This window comes from Harpia harpyja, chromosome Z (assembly GCF_026419915.1).
Source record: "Harpia harpyja isolate bHarHar1 chromosome Z, bHarHar1 primary haplotype, whole genome shotgun sequence".
Taxonomy (NCBI): domain Eukaryota; kingdom Metazoa; phylum Chordata; class Aves; order Accipitriformes; family Accipitridae; genus Harpia; species Harpia harpyja.
The window spans coordinates 45010927-45034562 of NC_068969.1; the positions used below are offsets into that span (position 1 = coordinate 45010927).

At 36.7% G+C, this 23636-nt stretch overlaps 1 protein-coding gene across 3 annotated transcripts in view; it reads left to right on the forward strand.

The window, feature by feature from the left end:
- The window catches only part of COMMD10 (COMM domain containing 10), a 115145-nt gene extending 91967 nt beyond the window's left edge, over positions 1 to 23178 (forward strand). For 2 of the 3 annotated variants that reach the window (XM_052777062.1, XM_052777064.1), the window contains 2 exons: positions 21947 to 22006; positions 22645 to 23178. In XM_052777062.1, the coding sequence (XP_052633022.1) occupies positions 21947 to 21968 (22 nt within the window). In that variant the 3' untranslated portion in view covers positions 21969 to 22006; positions 22645 to 23178. Of the gene's footprint in view, positions 1 to 12700; positions 12782 to 21946; positions 22007 to 22644 lie in introns of those variants that run through there. The other variant, XM_052777066.1, reaches the window with a different exon arrangement.
- Positions 23179 to 23636: the final 458 nt, after the last annotated feature.

The following is a 23636-nucleotide window of genomic DNA, read 5'->3' on the forward strand; positions in this document are numbered from 1 at the left end:
CATAAGTATATGCCCTTATTAAAATAGTTTAGTGTTAGTTGGAGTGGTGTTAGTTGGAGTGATGTTAATGCAGTTGCAGGCTAAAATCACAGAATTCTATTAAAGGCAATGAAAAATTTTCTTTGTTCTTAATTAGAATTTTTACATAGCCTTAATGATACACATGACATTGCTTGTGATGGGGAAAAAGATACAACCTTAGAAAGTAAATAAATCTGGATTTAAAAGTTAACATGTATGAATGATTAAATATTATTCTTGTTTAGCTTACTGTAAACTCCAATGAAGTTTAAGAAACTTAAATAGTCTGCTTATTTGTCCTTAAGATAAAATTTTAGGTGCTCAGGTCCTGAAACAAACAAAAGAAAAAACCTAACAAAGAAACCCCAACCCAGTAATAGTGTCATTGTTTGTGTTAAAAACATAAGGCAAGTTAATGGGTACTAATGCTCTCTGTGCTATAAACAGTATTTTGGATTAAATACTTTTATTTTGCTTTCAATAAATATGAATTTACTTGCTTTGTTATTGAAAAATTTCTCTCTGAAGTTTTGGTAGAGGAAAGAAAAACAATCTGTGGTATGTTCAATTGTAGGGTGGCTAGGTGACAGTACTTCCTATCATGTGGTAGTGTATCAGCTTTGTAGTGTTTAGAAGACACTAAGCTATTATGAGAATGTAACATCTACATTCTACCAAAAAGTCTGCATTCTTCATGGATTTGAGAAGTTTACTCACATTACCCAGTTTACTCTTATGGATAAAAATGTCAGCTGAACTGTTTTGAATGGTGCAGCTCTAACCAGTTGTATATACATAGAAATCAGCTGTTCTTTTAACATAAGCTGATAAACAGTTGGCAACTATTGCAAGTCATTACCAGATTTGGCTAGATGGAAATCCTTTTTATGTTAATCTAATATGCTGTCACCTAAAGACATACGAACTTTTGAAGCGTATTGGAGTGGTAACTTGCAAGGGATATTATGACAGAAGAAAGCTGGCAATGCAGTAGCAGTTGGCCAACATTACATTAATTTGGGAGTTGGACTTGATGATCCTTATGGGTCCCTTCCAACTCGAGATGTGTTATGTTGTGTTATGTTACGTTACGTTACGTTATGTTATGTTATGTTTAGGCAGAGTCTAGTTTTTTGTAGCACACTGCTGGGAGGTTTCTACAGTAGGGCAACAGGCTACATTTTTATGAAATAAGAAACTAAGCAGATGCATTGAAGTGATAACCTTCATAGCGGTTTTGCATGAGGAAGGAAGAATATTTTACTATCTAGAGACAGAGTTGGCGCTTTGGCAGCAAGAAAAATAATTACATCCTTTTTGCAGTCTGACTATGATTTTTAGTAGTTAGTCCTGCTGCTACTTAAATTTATTATTTTTACTGTAAATTTAATAATAAGTAATGTTTATTAATAGTTAACCCATTTATTATTATCCATTATTTGATAGAAAAAGGAATCATTGGGTTCATACATTTGCAAAGTGTAAGTGTAAAAGAAATAATATGTATTTACTCTGAAGAAACTGTAATTGAATCAGTTACTGTACTTTGTAATTGTGATTACTTAAAAATAATGTAATGTTCTGAAATTCCTAACTATAAGGGACAACAACCTTTTTGTCAAAAAAGGGGGTTTGGCTTTAGGAATGGGAATGCAAAATTGAAGGAATTATCCAGGTGTTGAAAAAAATAATTAAGAAAAGAATGGATGTTTGCAAGGTGGTTGATGGTGAGCAGTAATTCCATTTCATTACCAACATAATTTCATAATAATAACCCCCTCAAAATTCTTTTTTCAGAATCAACATGTGATTCTTACTTTTAATAATTGTATATTGATTACAACTAAAAAGCAGGAAATCATGCTTTTCTAAAGTTCATTTCCATTCTCAAGTCATATTTTGCCTATTCTTGGAGTTAAGCATCTTTTATTTTCTGAAAGGAACTGAAAGTCTCCCAAATCATGAGTTCTACAAGTAGAGAGAAAATTGGATTCTTCAGTATAGAGAAGCTGTACTAAAGGTGGAAAAAAACTGGACTAATGGATAAGGTGCTTTGGGAGTTGAAGCAAATCCCCTATTATTGCATTAGAAAATACGTCTTTCTAAAGCTCAGTGGATAAAACGTAGTATAAGCTTTAAGTAGCATCTTAATATATTCCCCTCAATTTGACAATAGTATGACAATTAACAGATGGAGGGAAGGCATTTACTGAGATTAGCAATACAACTGTCATTGACTCATACTAACTTTATAAAAGGAGCTGATATGTCAGGATGTGTTTTTTTTTTAATTAAAGCTGAAGTGTTGATTCATTTACATAAGAAGTAGTAGTCCTTTGGAAAGCCTTGCCCAAAAATGTGGTTGCAAACATTTTACTTGGGCTTAAGGGAAGATGCGACAAGCTTCTGAATAGAGGTCTACTGAGGATTATTAGACAGATAAACCCACATGAGGCTCAAGAAATCCAGCTGGAGTCTGGGAGGTTGTCTGATAGGGATGTACATACACTGCTACCTCTAAAGTCATTGGTTTCAGACTGTTCACAGTGAAACAGAAGAAATCTGAAAGTGAGGTTTGTTTTTTTTTTTTTTTTAGCTGGAAAGCTAATTATCTTTTAAGGGAAGCTTTGCTTACTCATTTCTGCTACCTTTCTCTTTCTGCATCTTTGTTCCATAATTACTGGTGTTTCATCCATTGTGTGAATTGCTTGAGAATTCACCAGGCTTTGTGTTTTGTGGTAGAAATAAACTGAAGGGACAGCTGGGTCTATTACTTTAATGCTAAACAAAAATTGCAATGATGAAGAGAGTATTTCCAAGTTTATTTTGTCAGTTAAACGGACACACTTGCAAGGGTTCTTTCCATACTGTAGTTAGATTTGTTAAAAATGAATTAATGGTTGATGACTTCTGAAGGCCAGACACCCTGTTTCAAGAAGCAGTTTCAAGGAGCTTTGACAACAATCCCAAAGTGTTTGAAGTACTTACCTGCAAACAGATGAAGGGAGAAGAGAAAGTCTGACGAGAGGTTACCGATTGAAATTGATGGAATATAAATGGAGTTGAAGTTATGGATAGCAGAGTGTGACAAAAGGTACTTCTTTCTGGAGTGTGGAGGTGCTTTCAAGTTTGAGAAGTAAGTTTTTAAAGGGAGTATGACTGCGGCTTTGGGATCTCCTTGGACTAGGAGTGGAGTCTAGCGTTAAATATGCCTGTGTTTTCTAGATCCTTTGATTTTGTGGTATTGCAACAGAAAATAGCTCCCTTCTCCAAGTTTGTAACTCTGACTTCCATGACAATGCCAGATATTCCTATGATGTGCTTTAAAGTCTCTTATGAAGTCATCTTTAACACAGGAAAAAATTGCATTTTGCATCTTAGATTTCTTTAATCATAATTTTTTCGCTATTGAATTTATTTTTCTGTCCTCTGCCAGTTCTTCTTCTTCTTGGGCAAAAACAAATAAAGGCATGTATTTTAAAAATAATGCCACTTACTTGTTTTCTCATTGCTGCATAAAATGCATGCATCACCATTGCCACAGAAGGAGTTTGGGGCAAAAGGTGTGCATATTGAGAAAATTCATATTGTCAGTTAGCTCGCTGTATAGACATGTCACCTACTCATGTTAATACTGGCATTCTGATTCCATGCTAATAGCCCCATTGTTATTAATATATGCTGCCTGGTTTTGACCTGCTTTGTTTAGAATTCATGTTGGTTTTTAATGTGCATGATGTTTAAGGGTTATGGATTAAAAAATTAGATTTTCCAAAATAAAAAAATCTCATACATTTTTAATAGGGTTTACAAAAGAGCTGCTCTTCCCCTCTAGCAAGATGGTACAGTATTGAATTAAGTGTCAGTACTTCTGTGGTCATGTAAGATTTAATATTCTGGGCAAAGCTATTAATTGTCTTTTGGAATGGACAGATGGATTTGCCTAAAACCTGCTTGTTAATTAATTGGATTTTTTGAAAAACAAGTAATTTTCAAATGAGATTTCAGACTTTTAATTCTTTGATAGAAACATTTTTCTATTGTAGGTGTGTCTGGTTTTTTTTGTAGAAGTATATATAGAGGGCCACAAGAAAACATTTCTTTGTGTGATTTATATATTTTCTATGTGAGTATGGAAGTAGAACCTAGGTAGTGTAGAAATTCATATCATCTCTCATGCAAAACATGTCCAAGCTTGGATTGAAAATAAACAAAAATATCTCAAGAGTCAAGCTGTTACTGCTCTTCACTGCAATGTGAGGGAACTGAATTTACCACTCATTTATACAAATTTGCACTTTACTCCTAATAAAAAAATATAAATTGCTGCTACGAAATTATGTATGAGGCAAGTTACCACTCTTACAGTCTCCTAAGCTTTTTCAGAAGTACCACTTTTAAAACTTCAGCTTTTAGTGTTGAGGATCAAGAGGAAAATGAAGTCAGCAGAAGTGTGTGCAAGCCATTTCATCTTTCAGCGAAAGCGAGAACTGAACATCAGAGCTGTGGCTAGGTAAATGTATCAAGAAAGCATTAGGCTGTAGAGCCAATCTAATCTCATGCTGTGCTGTAGATGACACGCAAACCTGTGAACAAAGGTAGTATATATTTGGTAAATTCTCAGGGATGCTGGAAAGCTCAAATATATATATTTTTACAGACTTTCATTTACCACTATTGCTCTTTTAATCTACACTGATGTAGGATTAATTCAATGCGTACATTAAAAGCTCTTACTTTTCTCCTGTTCCATTCCTCCCTTTCATCCACTGAAATATATCTAAACCATAATAAAGTTCTTTGGTGCTAAGCATTTACATAAAGTGTGTATGCCCATGAGCACCTTTCATTTTTGTTAAAAAGCAAAATCTCTAAAATTTACTTATTTCAGGTGCCTTTTTCCTCCTTGTTATTCAAAACAGCTTGAATTGAAAAAATGTTTAAAAGGACAGAATACAAGATTCTAAATAATGAGTGCTGCATATATGCACCTAATATTTACCCACAGGTTTTAGAACAAGTTTTTTCCTTTGATATTAGATTTTCTACATTACACTAGTGTGGAAGGAACCATTTCTGATATAGCATGAATAGGCTTCCTGATAGGGGACCAAAAAAGAAAGAAATTTAAAAGCCCAAATAATACTGTGTTCACTGCAATTCACTGAAAAGCAGCTACAAAAAAGCCCAAATAATACAGCGTTCACTGCAGTTCACTGAAAAGTAGCTATACTGGCAAAAATATTGGGCATACTTTGAGACTTTAACATCAAGTGAACGAGAGATTTATGGATTTAAAAATTTGTTTATTTAGTTGAAGGCATTAAATAAATTTATTGTACTGATGGAGCAGAAAGTTTTTATCACTGCAAAACATAACATCTGTATTTAACTTTTTTGAAAATATCTCTTTTTTTGTTGTTGTTTTTTTAATTTCTCTATGGTACTAGTGAACCACTCTGGTCAAATCCTTATTCAGTAGGAATAAGCTGATTGTGGGTATATTTTTTTAATATATAGACTTTATGTTGGTCTCTGACCATAGTCCATCAAAATTCCTTTTTAGGAGTAGAAAAATTCTGCTGGTGGTATCTGCCGTTGTCAGGCCCTTGCAATAAGGAAAGCAGTAAGCTTTTCTGGCTATAAGAAAGGTCTCTGTTCCGCCTTTCCTGTATTATACATTGTTATTTTGCAGTTCTGTTGTTCCTAATACATAACAAGACTACGCTTCTCTTTATGCCCTGCTCTTCAAACACGCATGTGGAAGAACGGTGTTTGTTTCCTGTACTAAGACTCTGTCTTGGCTACCTCTTTGGATGAGTGAGTAGTTTATCTCTCACTGGTTAAGTGTTTAGACCAATAAAACATGCAAACTTCGATTGCTTTTTTCTGCATGCTGTGGGTTATGACTGAGACCCCCTACCTCATTTCACACAGCTGCCAATGTAGTAGTCTAGAAATACAGGGAGAGGCTGTTATCGAAGGCCAGGTATCACCTAACTGGGAATTACAGGGATGGTGAAGGAAGGACTATCTTTTCCTTCTGGCTCCTAGAACACAGAGTGATGGCAGGGCTGGACAGCACCTGCTGTTGCAGTCTCTTGATCCTGAGGTCGGTCTTTTCCAATGTCTACGTCGATTTCTGGATTGATCTGCATGAACTAATTACTTTCTTTGTAATCCTCAGTCAGAGTTATCTCACACATTTTCTAGGCTATGAAACCATTGCATATTTAAACCCCTGTGGTCAGGGTGGAAAAGAGGATTTGTGACAAAGCTATATTTTGTTTTAAAATTCTTGCATTATTTTGTGCTTTCAACTGTAGTCATTCAACTGGCTAGAATTTAGGAGCTTTTTGTAGTCAGCAGCTAGAAGCAGTGGGATGCTGGGATTTTATGAAGTAGCCAATGTAAATTGTCTTAAAATTTCATTAATTTGTGTAGGTTTTGAATGTGGATCTCTGTCAGTGTTTAATGTGTCTTGGTTTCTGTAAACACAGTGTTAGCAAAATGCATTATATAGGAAAATGCAACTACTAAGGAGATGATGCCATGCTGCATTAAACAGAATTGTAGAAAATGCAGCATTTTCTAGTAACCATTATTATTATTATTATTATTATTATTATTATTATTATTATTATCTGAATAATGCCCTATGAGATTCTTTGTGGTATGTCTTCACAGTAGTGAAAAATTCCAGGGAGCTTTTGGGTAAGAGCTTTCAGCATGGTAATTTACAGCCCCATTTTGATAGTTATCTTCAGTTCTTCATTCTCTTGTTTGCTTGGAAATTTGCCACATACTGGCCTGTAAATAGCGTCTTCAGTTCAATTCACAGCCAGTCAGTACCTGGAGAAGAAATTAAGTCTAATGCCATGGTTTCACAATTAAGTTTACGCCATGGAGTCTAGGCATGATTTCACAATCATTAGTACTGTATCTCTGCACTAACCAGATTGCTCACAGAAGAATTGTACTGTTGGGTACATGATTGCCATTCTGTCACATTATCTAGAATATATGCAACAAATACAGAGTTTATGCCAGCCTTGTGTTTTTATGCTGTCTTTATTCTGAGAGAATAGGCTATGCAACCACTAATGCAAAATTAACCTATTGACTTTCTATTAAACACATTTTAACAGTTGAAGTGAATCTAGCACCTTGTATTATCTGACCATAGCATTTTGATTCTACACCAAGAGCCCTATTGGCTAGGTGATGCTCTGAATGGTAGTATCTGGAGGCGTAACTGACTAATAGCAGCAATTTTTTTATCCAAGAGCTCCGAACCCTTTGGGTATTCAGTCCTATCTTGCTCTTTATGGATATTTTATACTCTTTTTAAAGTTTCAGAGCTATTGGAGATTGTGCTGGAACACTTTTGCATTGTTTAAAAATCATTAATCAGACTCCAGTTGCAGCACTTTTAAACTGGCGGTGACAGACAAGCAAGAGGTCAGCAAAGTCTTTGGATCCCAAGATTGGCCATTCAACAGCCTTGTCCCTTGTGAATTTTACTGGCCTACTACCAAGTTATCTAGATCATTTTCTGCCTACTGTCACTGCTGATCAGCCAATATCTGTTGAGATTACTTGTTTGATGTACATCCCATTCCATGTCTTCTAAGAGTGAAGAACAGTGGCCATCTAAAAGGTGTGATTGCCAGCTTCTAGGGATTTCATTTGGGTCGACTCCCTGTGAAAAAAATTCAGGGAAATTGAATCCTCATGGATGGCTTGAAATTGCATTCCTTGTCAACTCTTCAGCTAAGGGATGGTTGTTATTTATTACCAAAATCATTCTTTGTATGAGGTAGGGTCTCTAAACAGATAAGATCTGTAATCTTTAACAAGATAAACTAAAATCACCTCTCACAGAGGTACAATTTAATGCTAAAACTGTTACAGATAGGATTGCAATTAGATTCCCCATTCTTAACCCTGTTTCAAACTAAGCAAACCCAACTTGTCCTAGTATCTCCTCACATGTGGTGCATCCAGATGATAACCATCCAGATGATGCTGAACTCCCTCCACTTTCTTAACATCTGTCCACTACTGGGGGTGTGCAAGGCTGGATGCAGTGTCTCAGATGAAGCCTCACGAGTGCCGAGCAGAGGAGAATCACTTGATTCTGCCTGATGGCTGTGTTCTTGCTAACAGAGATAAATGCTCTCTTCTCTTCCTCATACAATGGGATATGTTTTAAGACAAGTCTCTTGTCTTACGTGTAGACCTATCGAAGGATGTATTTCAGAAGGAAAAGTTTTAGTTCCCAAAGAAAAAAGGAATGGAATGGATCTTCAATAGAGGATCTTCTGGATCTTCAGTATCAAAAAGTTTTCATTCGTTGCTGTACCAACCATGGTTATTGTTGAATGGCTTGCAGTTTTTGACCTCCCATGTGTTTACTTTCACATTTCAATACTTCCAACACACAGAAAACATGGACAATTCCTGGAGAAACAGTCCAAATTAAAAAACTGACTTTGTGTATTTACCAAAGTTCTTGCTGATATGGAGATGCAGTTTATTCAGTTGGTCCTTCCTCTTGCAATCTCAGGCTGTGTTCTAACATTTTGGATTTTAATATCTCTGTAGGCTGCATCTTTAGCAGCCACAATGCCACAAAAAAACAAGTACTGCATTTATCAGTTTGAGAACTGGATTGCCAACTGTCAAATGAACTGTTGGATCTACATATTCCTTAGACACCTTCTGATCCCACACTGCCTTTGCCTGACCACCAGAGTTCTGGCTAGTTTATGGTTGCAGACAAGTTAATCTGTTTATCTCCAAGATAAACAAAACAATCCAAGTAGAATTGATTCTCCTACACAATAGTGATTTAATCCTTTTAAAATAATTGTCCCAAGCATATTGGACTATTTGTTCTCATTAAAACAACTATTTGTTCTCATTAAAACAACTGGTTTGCAATTTTGGTAGTTCATTCCTCTGCATAGGGCTGTGGAATTACTCTCTTTTCAGCAGTCACAAAATTTTTCTCATGCCTGGAATCTAATGGTATCTCCCTTTAGTGTCTGCTCAACTGTTAATTCTGTCACTCACCAGTAAGAGAGCGCAGATACTCGTAATATGCTTTTTCATAAGACTGCTGTCACCCTGAGGCCTCAGCTGACTACCTGACCAGGTTAATGAGGGTATCTTTCTGGTTCATCGGTTCATCTGTCAAGCATTTGTTTTCCCAGTTCATTTTTCTGCCAGTTGGTGCACAGTTTTACACATTGAATGCAACTAGAGCACTGGCTTGGTACTAAATAGGAGGAAATAGGAAGTCTAGAGTCTCCATTTTGTCTCTGATGTATGCTTAATTTGAACTTGAGATAGTTCAGTCCTCCTTACTTCCTCATTTTTCTTAGGAAAACAGTGCAAAAAACACAGAATCTTGCTTTAGATAGAAGAATAGGTGAATCATGAAGATTAAAGACAAAGCAATTTACTGTACATGGATAGTCATACCCTGAAGGTGTTTAACAACCGAGAATATGGGAGAATGTACGGTGTGTTCAAGATAGGTACGTTTTCCCTGAAATTGTTGGAAAATATTTCTGTTGTATAAAGGAAAGACAGACTTAACAGTCCCCATTTAGCCAGTGGGGAAGCAGCTATTACAGTTCCCTGGTAGTACTCTTCACCATCATATTCTTCTTTCCCTCTTTAAGCTAAAGTCTCTAGTCTATGTAAAAACTGCATTTATATGTATAACATTGTATGTGTCATTATGTCAGGTTAGAAATCAGATTTTTTATAACCTACCATACCTGCATATCATTCTTCATTGTTCCCTTTACCATTACCTCATTACTTCTGTCTTAAGAAGAGAAAATCAAGCTGTTTTGGACTTGAGTATATTTGAAGTCAGTATTAAAACCAAGGTATTTCAGTATTAACTGACATCATTCTAATTTGTCTGAGTATTGTAGTACAAGTACTAAAATGTATTTTTGTCTGTAAAATAGTGTCACATGTTAAGACATGTATCGTTGTATCATAGAATGGTTTGGGTTGGAAGGAACCTTTAAAGATCACCTAGTCCAACTCCCCTGCCATGGGCAGGGACATCTGTCAATAGACTGCATTGCTTAGAGCCCTGCCCAACCTGACCTTGAATGTTTCCAGGGATGGGGCATCTACAACCTCCCTGGGCAACCTGTTCCAGTATTTCACCACCCTCACCGTAAAAAATTTCTTCCTCTATCTATTCTAAATCTACCTTCTTTTAGTTTAAAACCATTACCCTTTGTCCTATCACTACAGGCCCTACTAAAAAGTCTGTCCCCATCTTTCATATAAGCCTCCTTTAAGTACTTAACAGCTGCAATAAGGTCTCACCGGAGCCTTCTCTTCTCTAGGCTGAACAACCCCAACTCTCTCAGCCTTTCCTCATAGGAGAGGTGTTCCATCCCTCTGATCATTTTTGTGGCCCTCCTCTGGACCCGCTCCAACAGGTCCATGTCTTTCTTGTACTGGGGACCCCAGAGCTGGACGCAGTACTCCAGGTGGGGTCTCACCAGAGCGGAGTAGAGTGGGAGAACCCCCTCCCTCAACCTGCTGGCCACACTTCTTTTGATGCAGCCCAGGATGCGATTGGCTTTTTGGGCTGCAAGTGCACATTGCTGGCTCGCATCCAATTTTTCATCCACCAGCACCCCCAAGTCCTTCTTCAAAGGGCTGCTCTCAATCCCTTCATCCTCCAGTCTGTGTTGATGCCGGGGCTTGCCCCAAGTCAGGAACAGGACCTTGCACTTGGCCTTGTTGAACTTCATGAGGTTCACATGGGCCCACTCCTCAAGCCTGTCCAGGTCCCGCTGAATGGCATCCCTTCCTTCTAGCTAATCAGCTGCACCGCAGAGCTTGGTGTCATCCACAAACTTTCTGAGTGTGCACTCAATCCCACTATTTGTGTCATTAATGAAGACAATAATGAAGATATTAAATAATAGTGGTCCTAGTGCAGACGTTTGAGGGATACCACTCATTAGTGGTTTCCACTTGGACCTTGAGCCATTGATTGTAACTCTTTGGGTGCTGCCATCCAGCCAATTCCTTACCCATCTACCAGTCCATCCGTCAAATCTGTATCTCTCCTATTTAGAGGTGAGAATGTTGTGGGGAACAGTATGCATGTTGAAAACCTTCTTGTGACTAAAATGAGGAAGAAAGTTGTGTTAAATTCCTTTCCATAGTAGCATATAAATACTATTTCAAGAGAAAATATTTTAAACCATTTCCTGTATTTATTTTTCTTTTAAATTTAAAAACCTTTGGTAGTCAGCAAATACTTCTTAGCATTCTCTCCATGTATAAGAGGAGATGTAAGAAAAATCTGGAAACATGTTAGGTTATTTTAAAAGTTTCAAAACTTCTTAGACTGCAAATCTAAATATCAATGACTAACTCATATACTACACTTTTAACCTGTGTTATAATCAGTGCAGACAAGACATTAAACAAATCATAAGCTTTTAGTATTTTTTTTGAAGAAGTGACTTAGTATCTTTAACATGGATTTAAACAGCAGTTTATAAAATTCTTCATACAGAAAAAATAGCATTTGCAAACTGACCTGTAACACCTTATTTTTCCTTTTTTCCCTTTGAAGAACGTGTATGTTAAAAAGGTAAAAACCTGAAAAGCATTAAGCATAGTTTCAATATTAATTTCATGTCTATCTTTATGAAAAGATTACACCATATAATACCACTTTTTATTCTTTGCTTTAGCATTTTAGGTTTGCATCATGCAGTGCTGGCTGGAAAGAGAAAAATGTAATTAATTTGGAGCTAAATGGATTCATTTTGAGAGAAAAACATAAAAAGTATCTTTGTTTTGATATTCACTGAGACCGTTGCAGCCAGCCTGAGTACTGCATTGTACTCCAGCCATCTGTAGAATAATCCAAATCTAGTAGTGTATTCCTTCACATTGGTCACTCTCTTTTAAAGCAACCTGTATGAACTGTAATTCGATAGCACACAGACTTGAAGAAAATAAAAAGGGATTTGATACTTTCTTTCAAATTGCTTATGTTAGCCAAAAGTTGTTTTTTTTCTTCCCTGAGAGGGTATTACCTGTATACTTATGTTCATATTCTGGCTTTGAAGGAAACTGTGGGTGAGTGGTTTATTTCATCTTTGCTGTATGTGAAAACACTTACACGACACCTGTAGTATTTTCTGTCCTTAGCACTCTGTCCAGTTTTCTTTGTAAGCAGTGAGAATCCACTCTGCACCACTGCATCAAGCTTTAAATAACTTTTCAGCAAAAGTAACAAAGCAAGAAGATCACTGAAATTACATTGTGTAAAAGCCAGAATAGCTAATTTTTGCATCATTAGAACTTGTGTAACCTTTAGCAACAAACTGAGAAAGAAAAGTTGGTGGTGGATTGCTTCGTAATAAGTGGTTGTTTCCACATTCTTCTTAATTTTGCAGAGGCATAATCAGAAAAGACCACCCAGTCTTTTTTTTTTTTTTAATCCTTGTAAAAAGGAAGACCTTTTTTGTGTAATTTAAGAAACTGCTTTTAAAGACCTGTTCCACTTTTGCACTGTGCCACGTTGCCTGAGAAATGTTGATGTTTGCTTGTGTCAGCGTGGTGATGTCTTTTTCATCACACTCCAACATCAGTATGTCCTTGATCCAAACAGGTGGCCCAAGTTCAAGGCCTTGCTAGTTGCTTCTGGCGAGGAAGAGATACTGGCTAGAAGTCTGACATTTATTTGTAAACTGTGAGTATTGTAGCAAAAGCTGTACATCTGTTCTATTTATTAGAATACAGTAAAAATAGTAGGCGACTTCCTAATAAAAAAAGAAAAAAAGGAAATCTACTTTACAAAAAAATCTACTTTTACAAAAAAAGGAAAGCTACTTTAAAACAATCTTATTCCATAAGAGCTCTGTCTTTGATCCTGCTGGGGACTAGACTGCTAGTTAACACCCCTCACTCCCGCATGGCTTTCCAGTCTCTTTCAGCAGCTGGGACTTGTGTACAAGCACCCAGTTGCTAGCTGCTGGAGTAATTTGCCTGCTGGAGATCAGAGATATGCTTGCTGACACCCTTTTAGCACAGAAAAAACCCCAAACGTTTTATCTTTGCTTGTCAGCCTAACAAAATCCAAATTGGTGATGCTCTGAGTGACCCATCCCAAACAAAAGGACTAATTTACAAATTATCTGATCTTGACATTTTGTAAATATTTGTGCAGATTTTTTAAAAGGGGTATTTTCACATCAGTTACATTGATTTCACGTGGATCTGAGCTTCCTTAGATCTTTCCTCTCGCTGCTGGCATCTTTTAGCCAGCCTCTTCTCTTGTGCCTCGGTAGAAACAGTAGATAGTTTCAGGTTTTGTGGTGGTGAAGAAAGGCCTTCCATGGTAAAACAATGCAGTGTTGCAGTATCTTATTGACCCAGGTAGGCTCAGAAGCTAACACTACAAAAAGATGCCAGCTTCCTCCATTCTTCTAAAACCTTCTTAAAGTGTTACACATCTGCATGGCTACATCACATAAAATTTCTGTCAGAGCAGTTGCTCTAGATGTGGATGCAGACTACAATAACCCAAGTTTCTGCCCCTGGACAGAGGAGGTTTTGTCTGGCTTTTAGTTCAGACCAAAAGGGTGGCTTCCTGAGCAGTTTGCATCACAACTTGAGCTTTCTCTAAGTCCAGCTTTCTTCAGACTCAATGTTAGATGTGTTATCTGATTTGAACGTAAAGGATTTACAACTCCATGTTAATCACGTCCGCTACAAGCAAGCTGTGTGAGAAGCTCTCTGAAACATTCTGTGCATGTTGATGAGCTGCTCTCCTTGCTGTAGGAGGTTTTGACCATTGTATATCTACATACAGATCTGTCTCAGTCTGCCTTCGATGCTGTAGGGCTGAGCTTCACTGTTGTAAGATACTTATCTAAGTCGCCGTGTTTGCCATTTGAGTCCATAATCTTAAGTTTTCAGATGCCAATGCTAGGCTAATGTTGCCCTTAAAGTTTGCACTCAGTTCTCTTAGCTTCCTAGAACTGGATTATTTTCTGAGTACAATAATGGAAATATTTTATGACCATGCCTACATGACATCTTGTTCATGTGTAGTTTGTAAAAAATGAATTTAGCTGTGATCAAATCCAGCGAACATGTGAGGTCAGAAAAGCTTGAAAGCATTTCTGGAGCCAGCATGCTTGCTGCTGGGCTCTGTTTCTTCAGCAATAGTTCTCTGTGAGTACAAGCGTAAGAAGAAAAGTGAATTCCTTATCATTCAAGGTGAATGTAAGACTATTGTGTCAGTCTTGATGTGAGATATCTTTAGAATAGAAATGTGAACTTACTGGTCTTCATCGTGTTTGAAGACTTACATAATAACTCTGGCTGAAATAAATGAAACACAGAGTTGTAACTTCCCTGTTTCTCCTTGCAGTGTTCATGAACTTGATTTTTTTAATATCATAATTTCTGTGCCAAGTGAGCTGTACAAAAACATGGAAGATCAAAGAATTTAATTTCTTCTCAGGAGTAACATTATTTAGTCATCAAAGTAGCATTCTGACTAAAGAAGAAAGTTGTATTCTGACAGCTACAGACTGTACACTGTATAAGCAATATGCAACAATTAGTGAGTATGTGCTTTCCCAGAGACTCTTTTTTCCATATGTGATACAGTGAAATTCAATAGGAAGAAAGAGTATATTTGTTTTAAACTTTTAGTGAGGTTGCTTCTTCAGAGAGCTTTCTACAGTATTAGGAGCACAGTATAACTTGCAAAACTAGGTGAGAGATGAAATAGGAAAGTTGTCATTATTAGGACCTGTGTTACTTAGATTAAACGGTGGTATTCTTAGTAATTGTGTGGTAGCCTATTAGTGAATGAAACTAACAATTTTCAAACACATCTTTTTCTGGATACTGTATTTGGGAATTATACCTGCAAGTTTTCCTATTGAATCCTGAAATTACAATGTCACATTTGTGTGGATGGATGCTTTATGCTGTTAGTGACTGATCTCCCATGTGGAGACTAGTGAGGAGTCATTAATGAACTTGTAATGTGTAGAGTTGTCTTCAAAGAAGGGAAGGGCATGTGACGGTATATACAAAATACAGAACAGGCACAGAAGGGAGTCAGGCTTTCAATAGATCTTCTATGAGACATTTTCTGTATGTAGAACATACAGGGAGGTATCAATACAAAAGACCTGCTTTTAAATATTTCTTGTGATAGGCATGCACTGATACACGTTTACCACCTATTTCCCCCAAAATCCTGTTTGTTCCTTGTGGTGTTTTTGTAAAAGTGTATTAAACATAATCTTTGCACAGAATTGACAACCCTATAACTCTAGATTTCTGGTTTTGGGAGGTTTCCCATGCAAAAGTATCATTAAGAGACCAACCAACCTAATGTTATTTATAGGAATGTAAATTCCTAGCACATTCAAGGCAAAGGAGCCCTGCGCCTGTATACAACTGTTGGGAAAAAAAAATGCTTTGCTATCTCCCCCTTTTTTTAGCAAGATGGTGTTTACTCTGATTAGGTATATTAAGGTGAAAACTGTAGTTCTTTGTTTCCAGACAATTGTCTCAGTTTTAAAAGCCTTTTTCTCCCCTACTGTGAAGAAAGGGACCTGTTTGCCTGTAATCCACTGTAATCTTCCCAGCCTATGTGGTCTTTTTAGTAGTTGTGTCCCATTTCTTGTCTGTAGCTTCGCACCAGTTCAGCCAGCCAGTAATGGATATTTTCATGAGGGTGGAAGGGAACAGAAGGAGTGAAAATGGAAATGACTGACAGTTTTTGTTGCTGTTTGGAAGCATGTCAGGTCTTCTGCACGTCTCCAAATGCCTGCAGAGTTTGTTGGCTCACTGTCGGACTGGGCAATGAATTTATTCTAGGGACTTTCCATGAAAACATGCTTAGATGGTCCTGTATCTGCTGGAATAAGATTATCTGTATGTATCTCCAAACCATCAATTTCCAGTAACATGCTGATTGGATCTCAGGAATCAACACAGAGCTTTGGATAGGGAGCTTATGAATACATTGCAGAGGGAGGGAAAGACATCCTCAGTATGTTGCTGATTTTGATGTCCCTAAATACCACAGGGAATTTGAAATTCTTAAGCTTATATGAAAAAGAAATGCAAATTTGAAAGGTAGAATGCAGTGTATGTGCAAACTAAATGTTAACGTATCGATCAGGGAAAGAGGGGGTTATTATGAAAGATGTTGTCTTTTGTAACAGTTGCACACTGAGACTTGAAGATGCATGTAATTCAGTCATAAGGCACAAAATTTTTTCTCTAAAAAAATAATTATTTGGTATTGCAAATGGAAATAAGCTTGGAAGAAGAATGAAGTTTGAAGGTCACATTTTCTGATGATGTGAAAGAAGTGTAATTAGGAATATATAAGTCAGTATTTAACTCCCTGTGTTCTGCTGAATCTCTGAGCTGAATTACATCCATCTACTGCTGTAAGAATATAAAAAAGTCTTAACTGCTGTCTCTTATATACAGAGAGTTAAGGAACAGGTGTGCTTTTAAGTAATGCTGGTCTGTTTTAACACATCTGCTTTTCTTACCGTGCTACAGTTAATCTTTCTGACCAAGCAGCTTAAACTTGCTGATAAATTCTGTGAGATACAACTTATGACCCTCTTCCCATCTGTAAGTGTCTAAGTGAATGCATAGTTCTCTAGGGTCCAAGGAAATTTAAAGGAAGTCTGAACTGATGTAGCACAGAAACTGATAGGTCCAGTGGGAAATGTAGGCTACTAAGAATCAACTGGGGTCTGTTTAGGAATGCATCTGAATTTGGCCGTAAACTGATTAGTTTAATTATCCATATCCTTCCATTACGTCTGAGATTGTAAGGATATCTAATAGGAATAAATTGGAGAGTGGAAAGCAAATGTGAAAATATTCTGCTCTTAAACCTAATTGAGATGTGGCTCAAGATAGTATTAAAGGCTATATTAAAATATGGACACTGGGATATGTGTTGCTTCAGCTAGTTACTGTCAACAAACTTCACTGAATATACTGTAATTTTTTACATGTGCTCAGTCATAGAACATTATCATTATCAGTAGACATTTAGATATACAAACCAGCCTGCCCCTCCATCTGCTTGCTTCAGAATACTTGGCATTTATTTTGCAATGTCATAAAAGTAGTTACAGCTTTGCAGTTGAGAACTATTACAGCAATATCAATTTTTCATATTCAAGTTAGCTTTAAAACTAGAAGTTTGCCTTTTATTTATAACTCCTAGTGCCTTGCTCTATGCTTATGCATGGGGTGGGGGAGTTAAATGTGTGGAATACAGCTGGGCAATAAATAAGGTTGCAAAACTCTGTCATTAGTAAAAAAGCCTTTTGCAGTAGTACATTAAAATAAGAAGTATTTAGAGCACTGGATTAAAAAAACCCAAACCCCACAAAAAGCAAACCAAAAACAATTCCTTTGATTATAACCAGGAATTTGCCTCTGCTTTCCAAAGTATTTTAAGAAGACATTTTTTTGTGTGGTTTCCACAGAAACATTTTGCAGCAAGAAGGTATTAATGTTTAAAATAAATCGTTAGCTGAGGCAATGGGAAATTGGAGACTCTATTTACATCTTGTGTAGTTGAATCTTCATCATTTTATGCTGATGATCATGTTCAGCTAAAAATTTGCCTAATTGTTTTCTGGTGGTTGTAAGCTAAGTGTATATGAAATGATTGTGGCTATTTTGTAAAATTAACCATACATTCAGAATGGCTGTTTTGGATAGGATAGCATATTAATGTTGACTGGAAGCAGGAAGTTTTTATTTTCATTTTCCTTTCCTTTCTCTCCCCCCAACCCCCCCAAGGAAATTTGTTTTTGAACAGCTGTTTTAGAGACTGCAGAAGCTGTTACATTTTTCAAAATTATACCAGACAATAAATGAGAAGATAGGTAAGGGGAGAAAACAACCCTAATCAGTTAAATTTATTAGAATTTCACAGTTCTCAGGAGGCTGTAAATTGTAAATTGATACAACCCTGGAGTGAGAGAAGAGGTAGAATGAAATCAGATTCCATCTAGATCTATAAAGGCAAAATGGCACTAAAATTTAATTTTAACACTTAAAAATACCTTCAGTGGTGATATGTGGCCAAGTATGTTAAACTGTACGTTTCAGAAAACTTAGTACCATATTCCTTACGATGGATTCAGAGTGATGTAAAGATTTGTCTTGGGCGACACCTGCAATTCATGCAGACTTTTCCAGTAGTAAATGCAATGCTTTGTCATGTTTAACAGGAGTTGAGCACACTGAACTTAACAGCAACTTCATTTAGCTGAAGATGCTGCACATCACCTCTTTAGCTATGCTCATTGAGCATATCACTCCAGTGCTGTCCCTGCCACTCTTCATGGGTACTGAATCAGACAAAAAGCCTGTCTCCAAGTTTTCAAAGCTGCCCAAAGAATGAATGTTTGGTATTTTAGAGATTTCTTTGTCTTCATAAGAATAACATCTTCAGTTATGTTTCTCTGATGCTATGAAGCTGTCGCCCTCAAGGCTAAAACTCTTAAAAGTATGAGCTAGGACTTCTACTGCCACAACAACAAAGTTTAGGATGTAATTAGAAAAAGTATTAGAGTGGCTGAGTGTGGCAATGTGAATAAATTCAGTTTAGTTTTCTGGTTACTCTGTTTAGTTTTGTTTCACATGAAGATGATAACAGCAAGGAGAAAATGAGATGCCACAAATGAGGGAAAGAGTAGAGCGAAAGCAAGGAATGGGAGGAGATTTATCAGGAAAGAGGAAAAGAGAATGATACGCTTCATAGAAGGAAGAAAGAAGTTAGACATCCAGCAAATTACTGTTTTCTTATTTACCTTCTGGGAAAAACATACTAGGTTGGAGACAACATCTAAAAACCTGTATGTGCAGATAAAAGAAGGCAGCTTAGCTGCACTTTTCATAAATAGGCTGAGACTCTATCTGCACACAGTGACATTTAATTAAGTCAGTAAGCTGAAAGTGATTTTTTTTACCCTATGTTTTAGTTATGGCTAAAAAATTATTGCAGTTTGTAATTTTGTATACTTATCTGAGCAAAATTCCATAAAGTAGATTAGGAGTTTGCCTACTCTGGAGTCTCTATCAATAGTCTATCTATACAGTAATTTTTAATACTATTTTACTGAGTAATTACAGAACTAGATGGTAAGCTAGTCCTGTGACACATTGTTTTAATTACAGTTGTTTGTGTTCACACAGAATAAAGCAAATAAGTGAATAATGGATAACTCAGCTAAAAATGGGGGGCCACCAGCCTGCTCAGACGTAGCTTTTTCTGGTAGGGACCTAGTTATGATATGATGTTTTTGTGGTCTTTACAGGAACTCCTGATCACATGACAGTGATCATTTGGCACCTTTCTCAAGGGACTCATACTAGTGAGAAATGTAATATTGTAAAAATAACATTTTTAACTGGTGCCACACTTCTGCACATTTTTTTGTGACACTGCTCTCTGCTGAAGTGGTGTAGTAGATGTACCAGGTTTTTACACACAGAAACAGTTCTGTGTTAGCAGAGGGTTAAGTGCAGATAAATAACATGTGTCATAAAAGGTTGTTACACCCTCTCTCCCATTGACACTCCCACCTGCACACCCAGATCAGAAACACAGCCTGGCACAGCATGCTTTCTTTTAGATCTCTGCAGACATTTGCCTGCCACAATGCAACATAAATTTTGTCTTAGTTATCAGACTGTGATTATTAAATAATAATGGGAAGAGAGATCTCAGCCTGTTCATAAAGCACAGTGATTTTTTTTTAGTATAAAAAGAACCTGAATTAAAAGGACCACACTTTTTTCATTTGCATATCTTATAACTTAGAGTAATTAATATAGTTAGAGGAAAATATGAAAGACAAGTGTTTAAATTTCTTTTTTTGTGTGCGTGTGAAAAGTTGATGTTGCTTGCTGATCGGAAGTAGTACTAGAAGATGCCCATCTTGAATGAGACATAATGCTCAGAGAAATGAGATCTGGTGCTTGGAGGTGCTACGCACCCACTGTCGCTCTCTGGAGGCATTGCAAAACTGTCATATCGAAATCCAGCAGGCTTTTCTGCCAGAAACCATGCAAGAGATGACCCTGACTATTCATTGTGACTGATAAACTTTAAGATATATGATATCTTCCTTTTATTCTGAACCTCCTCTTTTCAGTTCACTTCCTTCCATTCGAACACCAAAATCCTTCTGGAATGGCATATGCCAAACAAACATCCAGGCTGAAATGGTAGATCCATTTGCTATTAGTGTCTTTCTTTCCTCTACCCCCTTTCTTTTCTGAAGAAACCACTTGTTTGCTTTCTCTTTGTTTCTTAGCTGTTAGAAAGCCTTTAAAAATGCTTTTACTTCCCTGACATGGCATTATGCTCTTTGGAGGGAGGATCAGCTGGAGTCATGGCAAAGAGAACTGCTGTCCTGGAAGTTTTATTTTGTATTCACCATATGATTCCCAGAATTGCATTGTTCCTTCCCAGAGGGGGAAGATTGGTCTCTCATGCAAATCACTGGTCCTTTTCTAGGCTTTTGTAGCCTTCCTGAAATTGTTGGAAAGGATCCTTCTTTCTGCAGAGTGGGGAGGAGGAATTGCACCAGACAGGCTGGCCCCAGTCATTTTATCCCTTTCCTGTGTCTTACAGCTCCTTTTGATGAGCAGGCACCAGGCAGTACCTATCCTGAGTTCCCAGGGCTTCTGCTGCTCTTGTGCAGTTGGTGCGCCAAATTCAGCAGCATTATCTGACTTAAATCGAGACTTGCATCGGTATGAGAGTACACAGAATCTGGCCCACAGCCTTGTCTGTATGCAAAAGTATCCCTGCTCATTTAAGCTGAATTGATAAATAAGTGTTTTTCTACTAACTTAAGTGGTACATGAAGTTGGTACCAGTTAAACAAAATTATCATGTGTACGTTATTTCAGCTGATAATATTTTGTGAGTAGAGGTGTCCACAGATTCAGTTTTCACAGAGCCTTGTTAGTGCTTATGGAAGTGCAGCTGTTATCCACAAGAATATCTCCAAGCCTTGGAAAGTCTAGCAACAACACAGAGAATGTGCAGTAATAGTTAGGAATTTATTTTAAAAGAAGTAAAGTGACAAACCGAAGTGGAAGGAATAAGACTAGAAATCATCTGGACAGATCTGCACTGTGATTGAAAGTAGCAGGCGTTAAAGTACCTGTTTCATGCAAGCGAATTAGGCAGGACAGAAATTTTAATTTAACCCCCATCTCTACAGACATCAGCACGTACATGCAGAGAATTATTACCACCATCTGTTTTATCCACAGTAGTTTCCATCAGTTGTGTTACTTTGCTTTTTTAGTGTTTAAGCACTGCTTTGAAGCTGTTGTGTTAATTTTTAACTTGGGCTGAATCTGTGCATAGATGCTTATAGCAGTGTCAGCATGCTAAGATCATAGCTATTAATTTAATGAATGGAAGTATTAGCTCTGTGCTGGTGCAGTACATTAATAGCTGTGCAAGTTCAATCAAATACAGTACTGACTTTGTCATTGTGTAATGGTATTTACCAGATCTTAGATGGACTGCTGAGAAAGATGAATGATATCTTTCATTTTTGTCTGACTTAAAAATAAGGTAACAAAAACATTTTCATAGAATATTTTATTATTATTCTTTGCAGCAGGAGAATAAATGTGCCTGTGGACTTATGTATGTATGAGGGACATTGTAGTGAATGGAGGGAAAACTAACTGTTGCAACCGTTATCTTTCACGTAGCTTAATCTCATATACTGAATTAGTGGAATTAATACCAAAAAGAAAAGAAAAAGAAGTATGCTTATTCCTTCCTTTTTTTTCCCTTTTTCCTTCACAGAACCTCAAGAAAATGTTTGTAGAATTTAGTCATCAGGAGCTGTTTGAGTTCTATAACAAGGTCTGTAGATTTTACAATACTATAGCTTCTTTGTAAACACCTTATGCTGCTCAGCAGGAAGTGTTGCCTATATGAATTAAATCTAATGAAACTGGAACGAAAATGGATCCAACTTTAATTAAGGCTGTTGCATTTGTTAGATCACATAAAGCATTTTCAAGAAGAGTCTGTGCATTCAGATTTGGCATAGGCAGGGCTTGGGTCATTGTAAGCATACCTGGCAGTTAGATCGAGAGGAGTAGCTGATGATTAACAATGAGGAGCTCTCTGGAAAGAGCATCTTTGTGTTACATCTTCAGTTGAAATGCCAGGCTCGTAATCCAGTCAAAATGAACTCTATTATTTTTTTTCTTGTTATTATGCATTGGAAATTCACAGAAAAACATCTGTGCATGTAAAAAAGGCAGTATTTAGACAACTGTTTCTTTAAAATTTGAATATTTAGACTGCAGCAATGAATTCTAATAGCTTCATGTAAAAACAAATATTCATGAGTACAGGGTTTTTTTATTGCTATGTGAATAGATTTAGTATGCATAGTTGAAGATATTGGAATGTGGGTTTTTTCTGTTTGCATGTTTCTAAACAACATTTTATATGAGTGGAGTTTTTTCTCTCTTTTTTGTTCCTTTAAATAGCTGGAAACTATACAAGCACAGCTGGATTCCCTTATGTGATGTTTTTGAAGACTTATTTCTCCATCACACTCCTGCCACCTCATTATTTTGAATTGAAGATAGTTTGCCAAGCTGTGTTTGCTGAAGGATTCAGTGGGTTGCTTCCTGTAAAATTATATGGCTCATCTCCTTTTTAGACCAGTAACATTAGCCAAGAGCCTTTGTTAAGAGTCTGAAGATTCTAATGGACTTTCTCTTGTTTTCTGAGCAATTGTGAAGAATAGTTTTACTTGCAGAAAGAAAAAAGAATGCTACCATGCTTTAGAATTTTAATTTTTTTTTTTTGTCCTGTTATGTGTGTTAGTTGATTCTGGTAGAAATTTGCATACTAGTGAGGGACCAAGAATCAAGTCTATTTCTTAGACATAAAAAGAATATAAAAGTAGTAAAAAAAATACACAACTAATAAAATCTCTATCATTTTAAATTGTTATTCACATGATTGATAATGCTTATTTCAAATTTGTCAAAATAAATTCACAATTTAAAAATGAATTGGTTTAGTTTGGGCTATTTTAACTTCATTTCATTATCTTTGTTCTTTTTTATTTTGGTTTTTTTTCCTTCCAAATAATCAACAATGTCACTGATTTCAGTGTTTACTTTTGGCACGGAGAATAGATACGGCTTCTTGGCACTGCATGCATACCAATGAATCTAAGTAGTATGGTGTGTAACTGGGGGAAGAAGTCTCAGAGTATATAACAAAGAACACTGAAATAGTCTGACAATCAGATTTCTGAAAGCTATTTTTTGCTCCTACCACCATTTTTACATCAAACAGGAAGAAATAAAGTACAGTGACTTAAAGGCCAAGTTACTCGTATTTTCACACGTTAATTCCAGATGAATGGAGATTCATGAGCAGTATGAGAAGATACTCATCTTAGTTCTTGTTTGTTGCTGTTCATTGACAGGCAACTTCATTGCTGCACCTTGATAATGGGCACAAT